The sequence below is a fragment of the Vidua macroura genome, chromosome 3, assembly GCF_024509145.1.
Source record: "Vidua macroura isolate BioBank_ID:100142 chromosome 3, ASM2450914v1, whole genome shotgun sequence".
Taxonomy (NCBI): Eukaryota; Metazoa; Chordata; class Aves; order Passeriformes; family Viduidae; genus Vidua; species Vidua macroura.
This window is the reverse complement of record NC_071573.1, coordinates 47,748,497-47,761,149: the sequence shown is the minus strand read 5'-3', so window position 1 is coordinate 47,761,149 and position 12,653 is coordinate 47,748,497. Positions and strand designations below refer to the sequence as shown.

General features: G+C 37.4%; 1 protein-coding gene across 10 annotated transcripts in view; it reads left to right on the top strand.

Annotated features, from left to right (window-relative positions):
• The window catches only part of RGS7 (regulator of G protein signaling 7), a 239,595-nt gene that overhangs the window by 206,142 nt on the left and 20,800 nt on the right, over positions 1-12,653 (top strand). For 3 of the 10 annotated variants that reach the window (XM_053972664.1, XM_053972665.1, XM_053972670.1), the window contains exons 15-16: positions 424-610; positions 3,411-3,500. In XM_053972664.1, the coding sequence (XP_053828639.1) occupies positions 424-610; positions 3,411-3,500 (277 nt within the window). The other 7 variants (XR_008436147.1, XR_008436148.1, XM_053972666.1 and 4 more) reach the window with 5 other exon arrangements.

Below are 12,653 nucleotides of genomic sequence, written 5' to 3'. Positions count from 1 at the left end.
TAGCACTCAGAGATTCATGTAGATAGCAAGAATATAAATGATTAGTTTTTGAAGGAATTCAAAAAGCAGTCAGTTTATAAGTAATATAAGCCCTTGTGGTTCAGCCAAAATGAAGTGTCAGTTTAATTCCAGCTAAATCTGGAATCTTCCTGCAAGCATGTTACCCATACATAAGTAATTAAGTATTTCGTATCTGTCCTATGAAGAGCCTTCTAAGAATTGCTTCCCTAGGAGGATTGATTGCCTTGAGACAATATACCAGAATGCTGATCCCAACATAAAATCACTCGGCTTTTTCTTATTTTAGCATGTCTAGATGAAAACTTCAGTTACTTAATTTCTTCTTTAAGAGCAAGGAAGAATGAGGGCACTTCATTAGTGGTTATCCTGAGCTGGAAGTCAAGATACTGTGTTGTGTCATAGGTTCTGGTTAGCAGTAGAAGACCTGAAGAAGAGGCCTATCCGTGAAGTTCCTGCTCGCGTCCAAGAAATCTGGCAAGAATTTCTTGCTCCAGGTGCACCCAGCGCCATCAACCTAGATTCAAAAAGTTATGACAAAACCACTCAGAATGTGAAGGAACCTGGAAGATACACATTTGAAGATGCTCAGGTCAGTTTGCAATCATGTTTATGGGCATCTGAAATGGAATATTGGCTAGTGAAAGCTATATGCAAAAATGAGATGTATTTGGGAATTAAATGATAATGCTCTGTTTCCTAAAATGCCATTTTTGCAATGCAAATGTGTAACATTCTTTCTTTCATGAGGCATATGAAGTTCATGAAACTTCTGTGCTCGATATAGAATTTTCAAGTGGACTTTGAATAGAGGAAAGCATGTAGTGAAGAAAAAATGAAGTACTTCTGTATTAAATCTAACACTTCATGTGACTTATAACAATATTTAATCTCTGAAGATTTCTGAGAAAAGCAATAGAAAATAATTGGAGTCACAGTAAAAGTAGCAGAACTAGTATCATCCTCCATTTTCATCAGCAACCCAGTGATGAAAATTTAATTATTAATGCAAAGTGAAATGGTGTCAAAAGGAGAGATTGAGATCATATCCCTGCAGAATTTCCTACAGCTTGATTATTAGGTCATCATCTTGGGAGTCAAGAGATGCTGCTACAGGCCCCATGAAGGAGAAAAGGGAATTGAATTGAGGCTTTCTTGTTTTTGGGAGAATGCCTCTGCCCTAAATATGAAGGGAAATAATTTCACCTCCTTTTAATTTTTCCATTATGAGAATAGCAACCTATGGAGAAACAATAAAATTTTCAGTAGACCCTATGTCATAGCCACTGTTTTGAAGTACTCTGCATTAAACCAAACATACAATTTTTGCTTGCATCTGCTGACTCCTGGAGATTTAAGAATGCAGTGTACAGAAAAGACATAAATGGCAAAGGTAAACAATAGAGCAAGATTAAAGGTTTTTAAAAAAATGTGTCTTTGCAGTTGAGTGAGTAATTGACATTTAAATTCCTTGCCAGTATCATTTTTTTTTTATAATAAGTGTAAAATTTCAACACCCTTTTACTGCCAGATCTCTCTTCTTATAATTTTGTCCTTCATTTATGAAAGACATGAAGTATTCAGTATTTATGCAAGCAGGACTTTGCTTCCTGCAGAGGACCTCTGCTTACTTCATCAAGTTCAGCACAAAACCTTAAACCCAGTAGCCTCAGTTTCTCTGGAAAAGGGACAGGCTGCACTTGCTGTGTTCTTACTTGAAGCTTTAAGATTTTTAAAGTGTCCCATCTGAGGTGGAGGGTTTTTTTGGGAGTAGGGCTCTGCCTCTGCAATAGGCTTTTTTTGGCCTTCCAGCTGGGCAGGAGACCACTGGTGTGCCATTCTGGCAGCTGGTGGGTCATTTAATTGTGATTAAAAATGTATGAAAAGCATTTCTGGACTGGAAATATAGAAAGATGAAACTCCATGTCAAATCTAGATACATATGTAAAATAGGACACATAGTTAAAATAGCCTGATTGTGCTAAATATGTGCATTAACATGTCCTGGCTAATCTGTACATTAACAATACTAATACAGCCCAAATTATTCTTGCTTTTACAGGCATATTTCTTGTACAGAAATAAAATTTTAATGCCCGTCACGACTTTCTGCTCTCTGTTGATTGCATTGTCTTCTTTCACAGACACTGAGTGAAAAAAAAACCTTCCCCAAATAAAACAGTCTATGTCCTGATTAGACATCAGAATTTCTCTGTTTACTGTAAGATAATCAAAGACATTTAGAATAATGTTTACAGTTTCTAATACAGCAAAAATTAAATGTCAGTTCTAATTTTACCTTGCTTTAATTTTCAGACAAGGTGGGGAGATTTGTTTGGGGTTTTCTTGTTTGTTTTGGGTTTTTTTTGCGTTACTAATTTTATGCACTACCAAGCTGAGAAACAGTATTTTCTTTCCAGTTTGTTTGCTGTTTCCCAATTACTGTGCTACAGGTTTCCTACAGTAAAAAGTAGAATTAGAGTAAAACAAAAACTCCATCAAAATAGCTAACAATAGAATAACTAATGATTCAGGATTTTTAAAAAATATTTTTGAGAGAATTTTCTGTTCTGGCTGCTTTTTCTACAAATCTTATCTCTAGCATATAATCAGAACTAAAATTACCAAGTGTTCTACATCACAGATTTTTTTGGTTTTCATCTTTTTCAGGAATTGGAACATTCCAAAATTAAAAGTTTTTTAAGCTACTTTTGTAATTTATTTTCTGAATAAAGGTTTCCAGATTTTCATATGCCTCTGAAGAATTAATATCTTAAAAATTAGATTAGCCTGGAACTGTTTTCCAATTTACATATATATATTCCTTTTTATATTGTTAGCTGGAGAGCAGACTAAACACCTGTCAAAGGATGTTGTCAAGAGTAGCCAGGGGAATTCCTCACTAACCTAAGCATTATTTGTGGTGCTGAATTTAAAACCTAGTATCTCTTCCTAGTACCTCTGACATCACAAAAGTGTCTCCAGAAACTAATTCAGAAAATCTGATGAGGAAGGACACACAGTTCTTAATTTCATCACTTACCTAAACTAACTAATGTAAGGGTGGGTTGAAGTTCGACCTGAAGCTAGGACTCAGTTATCAGTTCTTAGAAAATAATTTTGTACTGGAAAATTTGGTCAATAAATTAAAGAAAGGTGTGTTGTGTAATTATACATAAGAAATGGGTGGGATTTTGGCTTTAAGAATAGGAAGGAATTCAGAGCTGAGTTGCTCTGAAATTCAGCCTCAGAGCTGAAACCTGCTATCCTATAATACTTCCTATTCATAGTAGTACTAGCCGGTGCATGTTCCATGGCCAAAACATGTGGCTGCCTCCCATTTTACATGTGTCCTCTTCTATGGCAGTAACAGCTCCTCCTTTCCTTTTCAGGAGCACATTTACAAACTGATGAAAAGTGATTCTTATCCTCGTTTTATACGATCCAGTGCCTACCAGGAGCTGCTACAGGCCAAGAAAAAGGTATTGGTCCATCTTGCCTTTGTCTTGCCACTGTGCAAAGCAGTGGTTATGTTTGCAACAATACTCAGTCTTCTCTCCCCTGTGCCAGTGCAACTGGATATCTGGTAGGTGACCAGCTTGGCGTTTTTGGAGGGTCACATACACACAGGAATTCAATATACATATATGTGTATATATCCTGCATGCGGGCATGTTTCAATAAGTTAATCTAGCAAAACTTATTTTTATTTTTACATCCCATATTGTACTGTTTTCTCTGTTATGAAGCACCTTAAATTGCAAAGTGCTTTACAAATACATTAAAAAAAATAAAATAAAATCCCAGAAGAATAGTCTTTCATGTTTGCAAGTTTGCTTATGTAACAACTGTTGTTCTCGTTATTCCATCTAAGAAAGCTGCAGAATGTGTTTAGAAACAATCTTATTCATATGAATAACTTCTAACTTCAACTATAAATATAGGGGCTTCCCAATTTTGTTTCTTTCCCTATTACTACATGAATAGTTTGGAGTAGGCTAGGAATCTGACTTGAAAGACTGATCATGTCACACTTTGGCAAACAGAAGTTCATGTCTTGGTATGTAACATTTTCTTAGAAAAGTTCAGTTTATGGAATGGGTTCTGAATAGCCACAGCCCAGAGTATGTGGAGCAGATTGTACAATGCAGATTTTCCTGATGATAAATAATTCTATTAGTGGGCTCTAAACAGTAATCTCCTAGAATCAGCTGGGAGCCCTGTGTCTTGCAAAATCAGGGCCCCGATTGTTACTGAAACAAGGTAGTTATTAACACCGTAGCATTCTATTGTTAATAATGACAACCTAAAATTATATGAAAGTGCTGTGTGATTTTGTTTTTTGTTCAAACGTTGATTTCTGAAGATCCAATATAGAGAGAGATGTTGAAAATACCAGAAAGCTTCAACTGTCCGTGTGAAGTCCTTAAGTTTGTGAATGTCAGTTCATTAACACAAGATGTGCACTTCATTATTTCTTTTTACTTTCAGTTTTTCTTTAAATTCAAACCAGTTTGATCCCCATGAAAAATTACTTTTGTCTAGTACTATATCTGTTTTGCCCATCCCCTGTTTTGCCAAGTCCCATTACAGCCTCATACCTGTGTTTGCTTCCTGATTTATACAAACTTTGTTTTGCAGTCCATTGTTACATCAAACCTCCTTTTCTACTCCATTGTTCTTGCTTTTCTTTTCCCCCTCCTTTTTCTTTTTATTTCTTTTGTTTTATTTATTTCAAATTTAAGTTGGAAAACACTCTGGATCGTCGAACATCTTTTGAGAAATTCACACGCAATGTGGTAAGTTTGTTGCCTCGGAAGACTAGTAAGCCTGATGGGACATCCTTCTCCCCTTCCCCTCACTGATCCCTACTTTCCCTTTTGCTTCTCTAACTTGGTGTTTAAACGTGTATTCATCACAGCTTGTGAATTTTCCTGGGAAAGACAGCTTTATAATGTGCTTTCATTATAACCCCTCCTCCCTAGTCCCTTTCCCACTGATCTCAACACATGGAGGAATGGACCTTTGGGAGCCATGCTTTTTGCATTAGGAAGCATGAAATTAGTCACTTCCCCCCACCCCTATAATTTTAGTAAATAATCTGTTAAAACATGCTTGATGTTGTTTCTTTTTCTGGTGCCTTCTAAAATACTAAGTCTAAAACAGTTGAATACATTGGATTTTCATCCTGTCTTCTTTTTATTTTACTAAAAATTACTTTGTCCCTGTTTTTTCATTTGGGCACAGGAAAAAAAAAAACAATAAAAATTTTGCCATCTTCCATAATGTCTAACAGCTTCTACAGGAGCAAAGAATTCATGCTGTTTATGTGCAAGGGTTTGATTTGGATTAATTTTCATCATGGACTAAAATAACTGCATTTTTTCTTTCAATATATAACTGTAACTTTTGAAAGCTATTTCTCAAAGGCAAAAAAAAAAAAAAAAGGAAAGCTGGTAGATTTTGTGTGGGCATTCTTTTGCCAGCTGCCAAAAGATCCACTGATTTCGTGATACTTGGGATTCTTCTTACTTATCCAGTTTCTTTGGGATTTTTTTTTCTTCTACATTGTGAAAGTTCCAACTAAAGAATTCAACGCATTTATTTTTGTAGGGCAGAAACATCCCTATTTTTCCATGCCATAAAAACTGTACACCAACACTGAGGGCGAGCACTAACCTGTTATGAAAAGAGGTAGAAAGATCTTGGATTATACTCGAGTTTGTCTGCATTGTCTGTTGAATTGTGCAGGTGACGCTGCTCTGTGTGTGTGTGTGTGTGTGTGTGTGTCAGTGGCTTTTTCTGTGACCTGGTTAGTGGAGCTGTGTGTGTTGAAATGAACAATATGAGAGCTTTCAGCAAAGATCATGGTTTTTGGTTTTTTTTAGTTTCTAGGGAAGGAGAAGCAGTTGTCAGAAACTGTCTCCCCTGTAATGAGGCTCAAGAGTATTGCCTCAAGTATTTAAAAAATACATATATACTTTCCAGTAATCCAAAAAAGAAAAAAAAAAAACCACAGTGAAAGTTTTGTGAGGCTGTAGGAATATCTCACTTTTAAAAACAAAACAGTAATTCTTTAACTACTTTCTTATAGGTAAAGGCTTCCTGTAATATGCTTTGAATCCACTGTAATCAGGAAGAAATTTGGATTCAATGGGACAAAGTCAGTAAAGGACACTAAAAGTAAATAAACAGCCACAAAGGAAACTATCCCAATGTTTGAAACAAAAACCCTTATGTTTTGCATGGTGGTGTTGCCATAGCATGTTGCAGTGTGATTTGTGTGTTGTCTAAACAGGTTGGATCTATAAAACAACATTGTACATGATAGCACCATACATGATAATTCTGTTATAATTCAGTAGGAAGTTCCACATTAATAAAAAGTCTGTAAAAGAGAGTGCACAGAGTGGGTAATACATACAGACCTCTGCAAGCCAGACTTTTCCCCAGTCACAGTGCCTGGCAAGCTGCAATGCTACTTCTATTCATGGCATTTTGAGCAGCCCAGGGGTCAGGAATTGGCTATGGTAAACATAGTGCAAACAGGTGGCTATGAGGGGGGAAATAGCAAGCTGCAGGTAGAGGGGTTGGGAATACAGCCCAGAAAGGGAAAATGGGAAAACAAAACTGGGAGATGCTGAAATCCCTCCCAGTGCAGCCTTACAGATAAATCAGCAGTTCTCAGCACAAATACTGGAACATTGTGCCCTGCAGCCGTGCCTGATTTTCATCCTGCTAATCTCAGGGCAGAAGTACCAGAATAGCAGCATGCCAGAGATGCAAGGCAGGCCCAATAAACCAGCTGTGAACTAGAAATGGAAAAGAGGATTTCTGGACATTGGGTAGTTTGGTAGAAGAGGGAGATTTTTTTTCTTTTTTCACAGAGCAAACTCTGAAGTAAAATCTGTGGTTTTGCTTTTTTTCCAATACTACCTGTTAACCTGGGTGGAGTCTGTCAAGTCGGGTGAGGTATGAAAGAAAAACATATCACTGCTAGATCTATAATCTCTATTAGACTGACAGCTCTGAGGCTTGCAAATTAATCCAGAATATCAGGATGCTCAAATGCAAACCTTTTTTCCAAGATGACTGAATTCATGTCACCCACTTCCTCAGGACCTCTTTCCACCAGACCTCCTTGTTCTTCCACTCTTGTTCTTGGTTGTGATGTGTTTATAAAATGTAATTATCTATCTTGGTACAGTGGTTCCAACCAGCAGGGATGAGGGAAACATTTCTCAGAATTTTCTACAGTGTACTGATAACCTTGATCAACTGTAAAGTGAGGGACTGTGGAATAGATCTGTTCTACTGATTAATACAGAAGATAGGTGTGAAAAGGGTCTTCTATAATCTGGAAAAATGCTATCATCTCTGATTTAGTGAGATGAAAATTTTCTCTTCTCTCATGTTTTGCAATATTTAGACTAATTTTCACTGGATATTTTCCACAGTTATATCAAAGTGGGTTTGTATTAAACTAAATTAGGCCTCAGTTTCTTCCATTTGAAGTGTTTAATAAAAACACAGTGACCTTGGCTGTGTCTAGGGACTCAGTCTGAACAGATGGACCTGTAATTCATTATCTGATTTGTTGACTCTAGAAGGCTCCTGATCAATGTTAAAAGAAATTGAGTTATACTTGCTACAGAAAGCATTTGTTAAACTAGAAACTTTAGAAACTTTGTAGAGGGCAATTACTCTGTACTATTTCATGAATTACGTGGAAATAACCTATTATAATGAGTCATTATTTTAGTCTGATGGAGAAAAAAATAGAAGTGGAGCAATACACTAGGCTCAGCTCTGCATTTCTTTGATATTGAAGGGTTTTCTTTCCAGAAAATTTTCAGTAAGCTGGTACAGTTCATGAAAGGCCTAAATGCTCAGTTTAAAAACTGAGTAATTAGCTGCTCTGTAGATTTTACAGTGCAAAATTGCTAACGCCTTCAGCAGTCTGCAGCAGAAAATATGGTTAGCCTTAGAAACAGGTCTGCATTCACATAAAATATACAGAAGTAATAGCAAGCTGGCACTTACTATATGTAACATTTATTACTGAACACTTTATAGTTTGTATCTGAGTAGTAATCCTAGCTATCCTTGGTCTGCCTCACTTACACTTCTGGGTACTGTGTGAAAATACAGAGCACAGACACTACAGCACTACTGGAATGAAGCCATCAGATAAGTGAATTGCCGTGGAGCAACACGGGCAACCATGTGTGTCACAGCTTTGAGTCAGAGGCACAGAGAGTAGTGATGCTGCTCTGGGCTTCCCCCTGCCTAGCTCAGCCCCTCAGCTTTCTCTTTGAGACTAATAGAAGTCCAGTCACCTGCAGCTCCCCAAGGGACTAGGGAAGTTAAAGATCTAAGTGATGGAGCAGGAGGATCTCATTGCATGCTAAAAGTAGTAGAGAGACTGAAATCAGCAGTTTCTGTGACATTTAAAAACTCAAATTCTTTTGAAAAATTCACATGGGGGAAAAAACTATTAAAAAAAATTAAAAATTAAAAAGCAAATTTATCTCAACTGCTAATATCTAAACTACAGGGGGAAAAAGCAGGTGAATATACACTTGTAATGTTGATGGGAGCAAAGAGGTTCTTTAAGGACCAATTTTGTCTGTGATTTCTCATGTGCGTGCAGGACTTGTGACAGTGGCAGACTGAGCAGGACTTTGTGAGCCCCAGCCTGGTGCTTAGCTGTGATTACTGGTCTGGAACCCTCGAGACAAGGGACCTGCTTTACAGGGAGAATGGGTTAATTTAATTTCCACCCCATGCAAATTTTATTTTCCCACCAGGCACCAAGTTAATGAGGCAAGAAGAGGTTGCCTCCCTCCTTAGAGCTGTGGGGGGAGCCACTCCATCCTCATGTGTTGGTGCCATGACTCCAGACACCACCATCAGTGTTAGCATTTCATTTGCCACAGCACAGTTATACAGAACACAAAAAAAAAGAGGTGCTTGTATGTTTGTGAGAACTTAGGGAAATACAGTCAAAACCGTACCCAGTTCAATTCATATATTAAACTAGAAAGCTATCAAACTATAATTATCTCCATTCATAACCTCATAAACAAGACCCCATTTAATAATTCTGAGTTTGAAACCATTATATCTTATATTACCCATATCCTTTCCCCACTTCTTTTTCTTAAGTCTTCTTCCACTTACCTGGAAGAACTCACTGACCAGAGTCCTTTGATTTTTTCCCCCTCCAAACCAGTAACAATAGACCATTTCATGCATGAAATTTAAAATGCAAAGGCCAATTAACAGAGCACATTTTCACTGAGTTTCAATCCAATGTCACTTAACATGACATTGTGGATTATAGCCTAGAGATGGAAATTAAAACTCATAAAAGTAGCTTCCCCAGTTTTTATCAATGGGTCATAGACTTTCTAGATGTTTAAACAAGTGTAATCTCTTTTCATGTTAAAATATATCCCTTTATAGAGGAAAAAAGCACATAAATAATCAATTTCATCTGATAATCAATAAATTTTATTGTATGAATAGGTAAAACTTGTGTACCCTACTGTACCAGACCAAAAGTCCATCTAGTCCTGAAACCCTGCCAAGGGCTAGATTTTTCTCAAGTATAGCATTATCCAAGAAATTCAATGCAGTTTCAGCAGTGGAATCTCATTTTTAATTTACTTACAGGTTATTCCCAAAATTCAAACAAAAAATAGTTAGAAGAAATATAAATCACAAAGCTACTTATTTGACAAATACAAAACAAGAATGAAAATAGTAATTAATTGTAGAAATTAAGTCCTTCTCCATTTCAGGAAGAGATGTCTTATTCATATTTGAATAAAAAGAACAAATAATTGAAATTTTTATTTTGGCCTACTAATTAGTAAAAACTCCTAGTTTAAGGAGATTTTTAAAGAACTATGCCCACAGAGGAAAATTACAAAGGACATGCCGATGAGGAATGGCCTCCTTGTGCTGTTCTGCAGTGACTGGAGCTAAGCTGCTGTGCTCTGTGCTGAAGAGAGGAGCTTAGGAGTAACACTTGCACAACCAGGTTCATCCAAGTGAGGAGGCAGCACAGACTGGTCACGTAGTGGGCCAGTGTCTGCCATTTTCCAGCTGAGAAAAATTTACCTGATTCTTAGGCTTTTTCCAGGAATGAGAACTGCAGAGAGGTATGGAAGCTCGAGGAGTCAGGCCCAGGACAAACATACCAAAAATATTTTTCTTGTGCATCAGTCCCTTGGAAGCCTACATTTCAGATGGTTATTCAAATTCAAACTACCCCATCTAGCAAGAGGTTTTAGGTTAATCACAAATGAGAGCAGCTTATCAGTAAATGCAAAGTGCAAAAGGAGAAAGAAATGGATGTCCCTGGATTTGGAGTGAGCCAAAACAGGAAAGCAGTTGTTCAGCTGCTGCCTCCCACTTCAGATCATTGCAGGAAACAGTACAGCCCTAATGAGAAAGGAACAAAAGGCTGCAAATCTCAGCCAGAGGCAGAAGGATTTCCCTGCACATGTAACCACTTAGCACTGCAGCTGTGCTGAAAACTTGTACCCCAAATTCAGTAAATATTAGCCTTGTCCCTTTCACATCTGAAAGAGAAATACCTGCACAGATGGCTGACAGCAGCATCCTGTGCTGCTGTGGAAGCTGAAGCAGAATTCTGAAGCAGAATTGCTGAAGCAATTCCCTTGTGCTGGTAGAGCAAGGGCTGCCTCACCATGGAAAGGGATTTACTGCTTCTTCTCCCATGTCTCTCCAGATGTGCTCCTGTCAGGGGCTGTTTACACACCAGCTCTGTGTGTAGTGTACTGCAATGTCACTTGGAAGCTTTCCCTGCTGATCTGGCTGAGCTGACAGTGTGCTGCAGGTGTTTCACACGGGAGCAGATGGGGAACACTGAGACCAAGAAGGGTTGCTTCTCACTCCACATCTCATTTTGCTCACAGTGGGACGCTACCTCTCCTTCCCCATCAGATGCATGGGGTTCTCTTTTCTAGTGCTTCCAGTATAAATCCTGGGGAGTAGGACCTGCATTGGCAATAAAGAAACTTGAAAAAGGAACAGTTGAGGTTGCTTAGCAGAAAGAAAGATAATTAATCTTCTAAAAGGAAAAGACGTGATCTTTCTCTATCATACATTTCAACTCCAATGCCTGTAGACATTTCATATTGATTTCTTTTAAGCCACATATGTATGGAGGTTGTTGCTGACTTTTTTCCTGGATTATTTGAGGTATTAATGTCATGCTGCATAAATCAGTCAGTCAGCACAACTGTATTTAGCAGCATCTGTACATAGCTTTACAATTTTGCCCCCTACATTTGCTAGAAGTAAAGCTGAAAACTCTGTGTCAAGCAGTTAGTATGTTCAAATAGGGACTGAATGCTGAGGCAAATTGATTTTGTACTTTTAGATGTACTTGTTCACTCCAGCTGCTGTGCTGCCTTCTCATACTCTGACTCCCTTGTCAGGGTATGTGTGCAGGGTTGGCATCTGCATTATTAGTAAAATTCTTAAATAGTTACAATTGTTATGTCCAAAGTGCACTAATACAGCCAAAAAATCCTAATCATCTTTAGAATTTAGCCATATGCTTCTAAATGTTGATGGCAGGAATATAATGAAATATTAAGGATCTCCTTTTCATTATTCAGATAAACATTTGCTACTTCTGATTTCCTCCCTTCTTCCAGTTTTCTTTAATCTCATTAGCACAGGAAACATCTTCATATGCTACAACTCTGAAAACTGCCATGTTAGATGCAGGTTCCCAAATGAAAATCTGGCTCATGGAAAAGAAATAGTTAGGCTCAGCTCTTAAATTATGACCCACAATGGATGATTCTTACATCAGTCTGTAAATTAAGTAAATCTCCTAGAAGCCGTAATTATGAAACTCTACCACAGAGAGCTAAACCAAAAGTATACTCTGGAACAGAGTTTGAAAGAAATATTTTGTAAAGTGGAAAATAACAAGTCCCTGCAGATCTGATAAGAAGATGTGATAATTCTGTATCTGGGGCTGTGTATTAAAAGCTTATTTTCCTAATCAGAGAACTTAATATGATTCAGAATAAGCATTTAAGATCTCTTAAGGAGGGTGTGTCTTCTAAGCTGTCACTTTTCCAACTTTGTGATAAATTATAACTACTAAGGCATGGAAAAAGACCATTTGTTGTTGTGTTTCAGATGGAGGTTTCTCTGAGGCAGGGAGGGCAGTTGAAGAAGGGGACCATCCAGAGAGTTCCTGATCACTGTAGGGCTTTGGAGAAAAAATATCCAAAAATCAGCAATATCCAGGGAGCAAGTTATGTACAACACAGAAAAAAATTTTCATGATATCTCACTGTGTCTCTAGGGGAAAATTCAAACAATATGTAGAAAATGATCACACAAATCAGAACAACTAATAGCTACTTTTTGGCCTGATTTTATGTCAGGAGTTCCTCTTTTATGTGATAACATAATTAATTCCTGAGGTGCTAGAATTTGTTTATGGTCCATGTAGAAATTCCAGAAATTTTGAAACTCCTAAATAGTTGTTTCAAATAATAATAAAAAAATTATTTCATGGATTTTATACCACAACAACCGTTTATGCAGCTTTCCAGTGTAGTATTGAGCAAATTGTA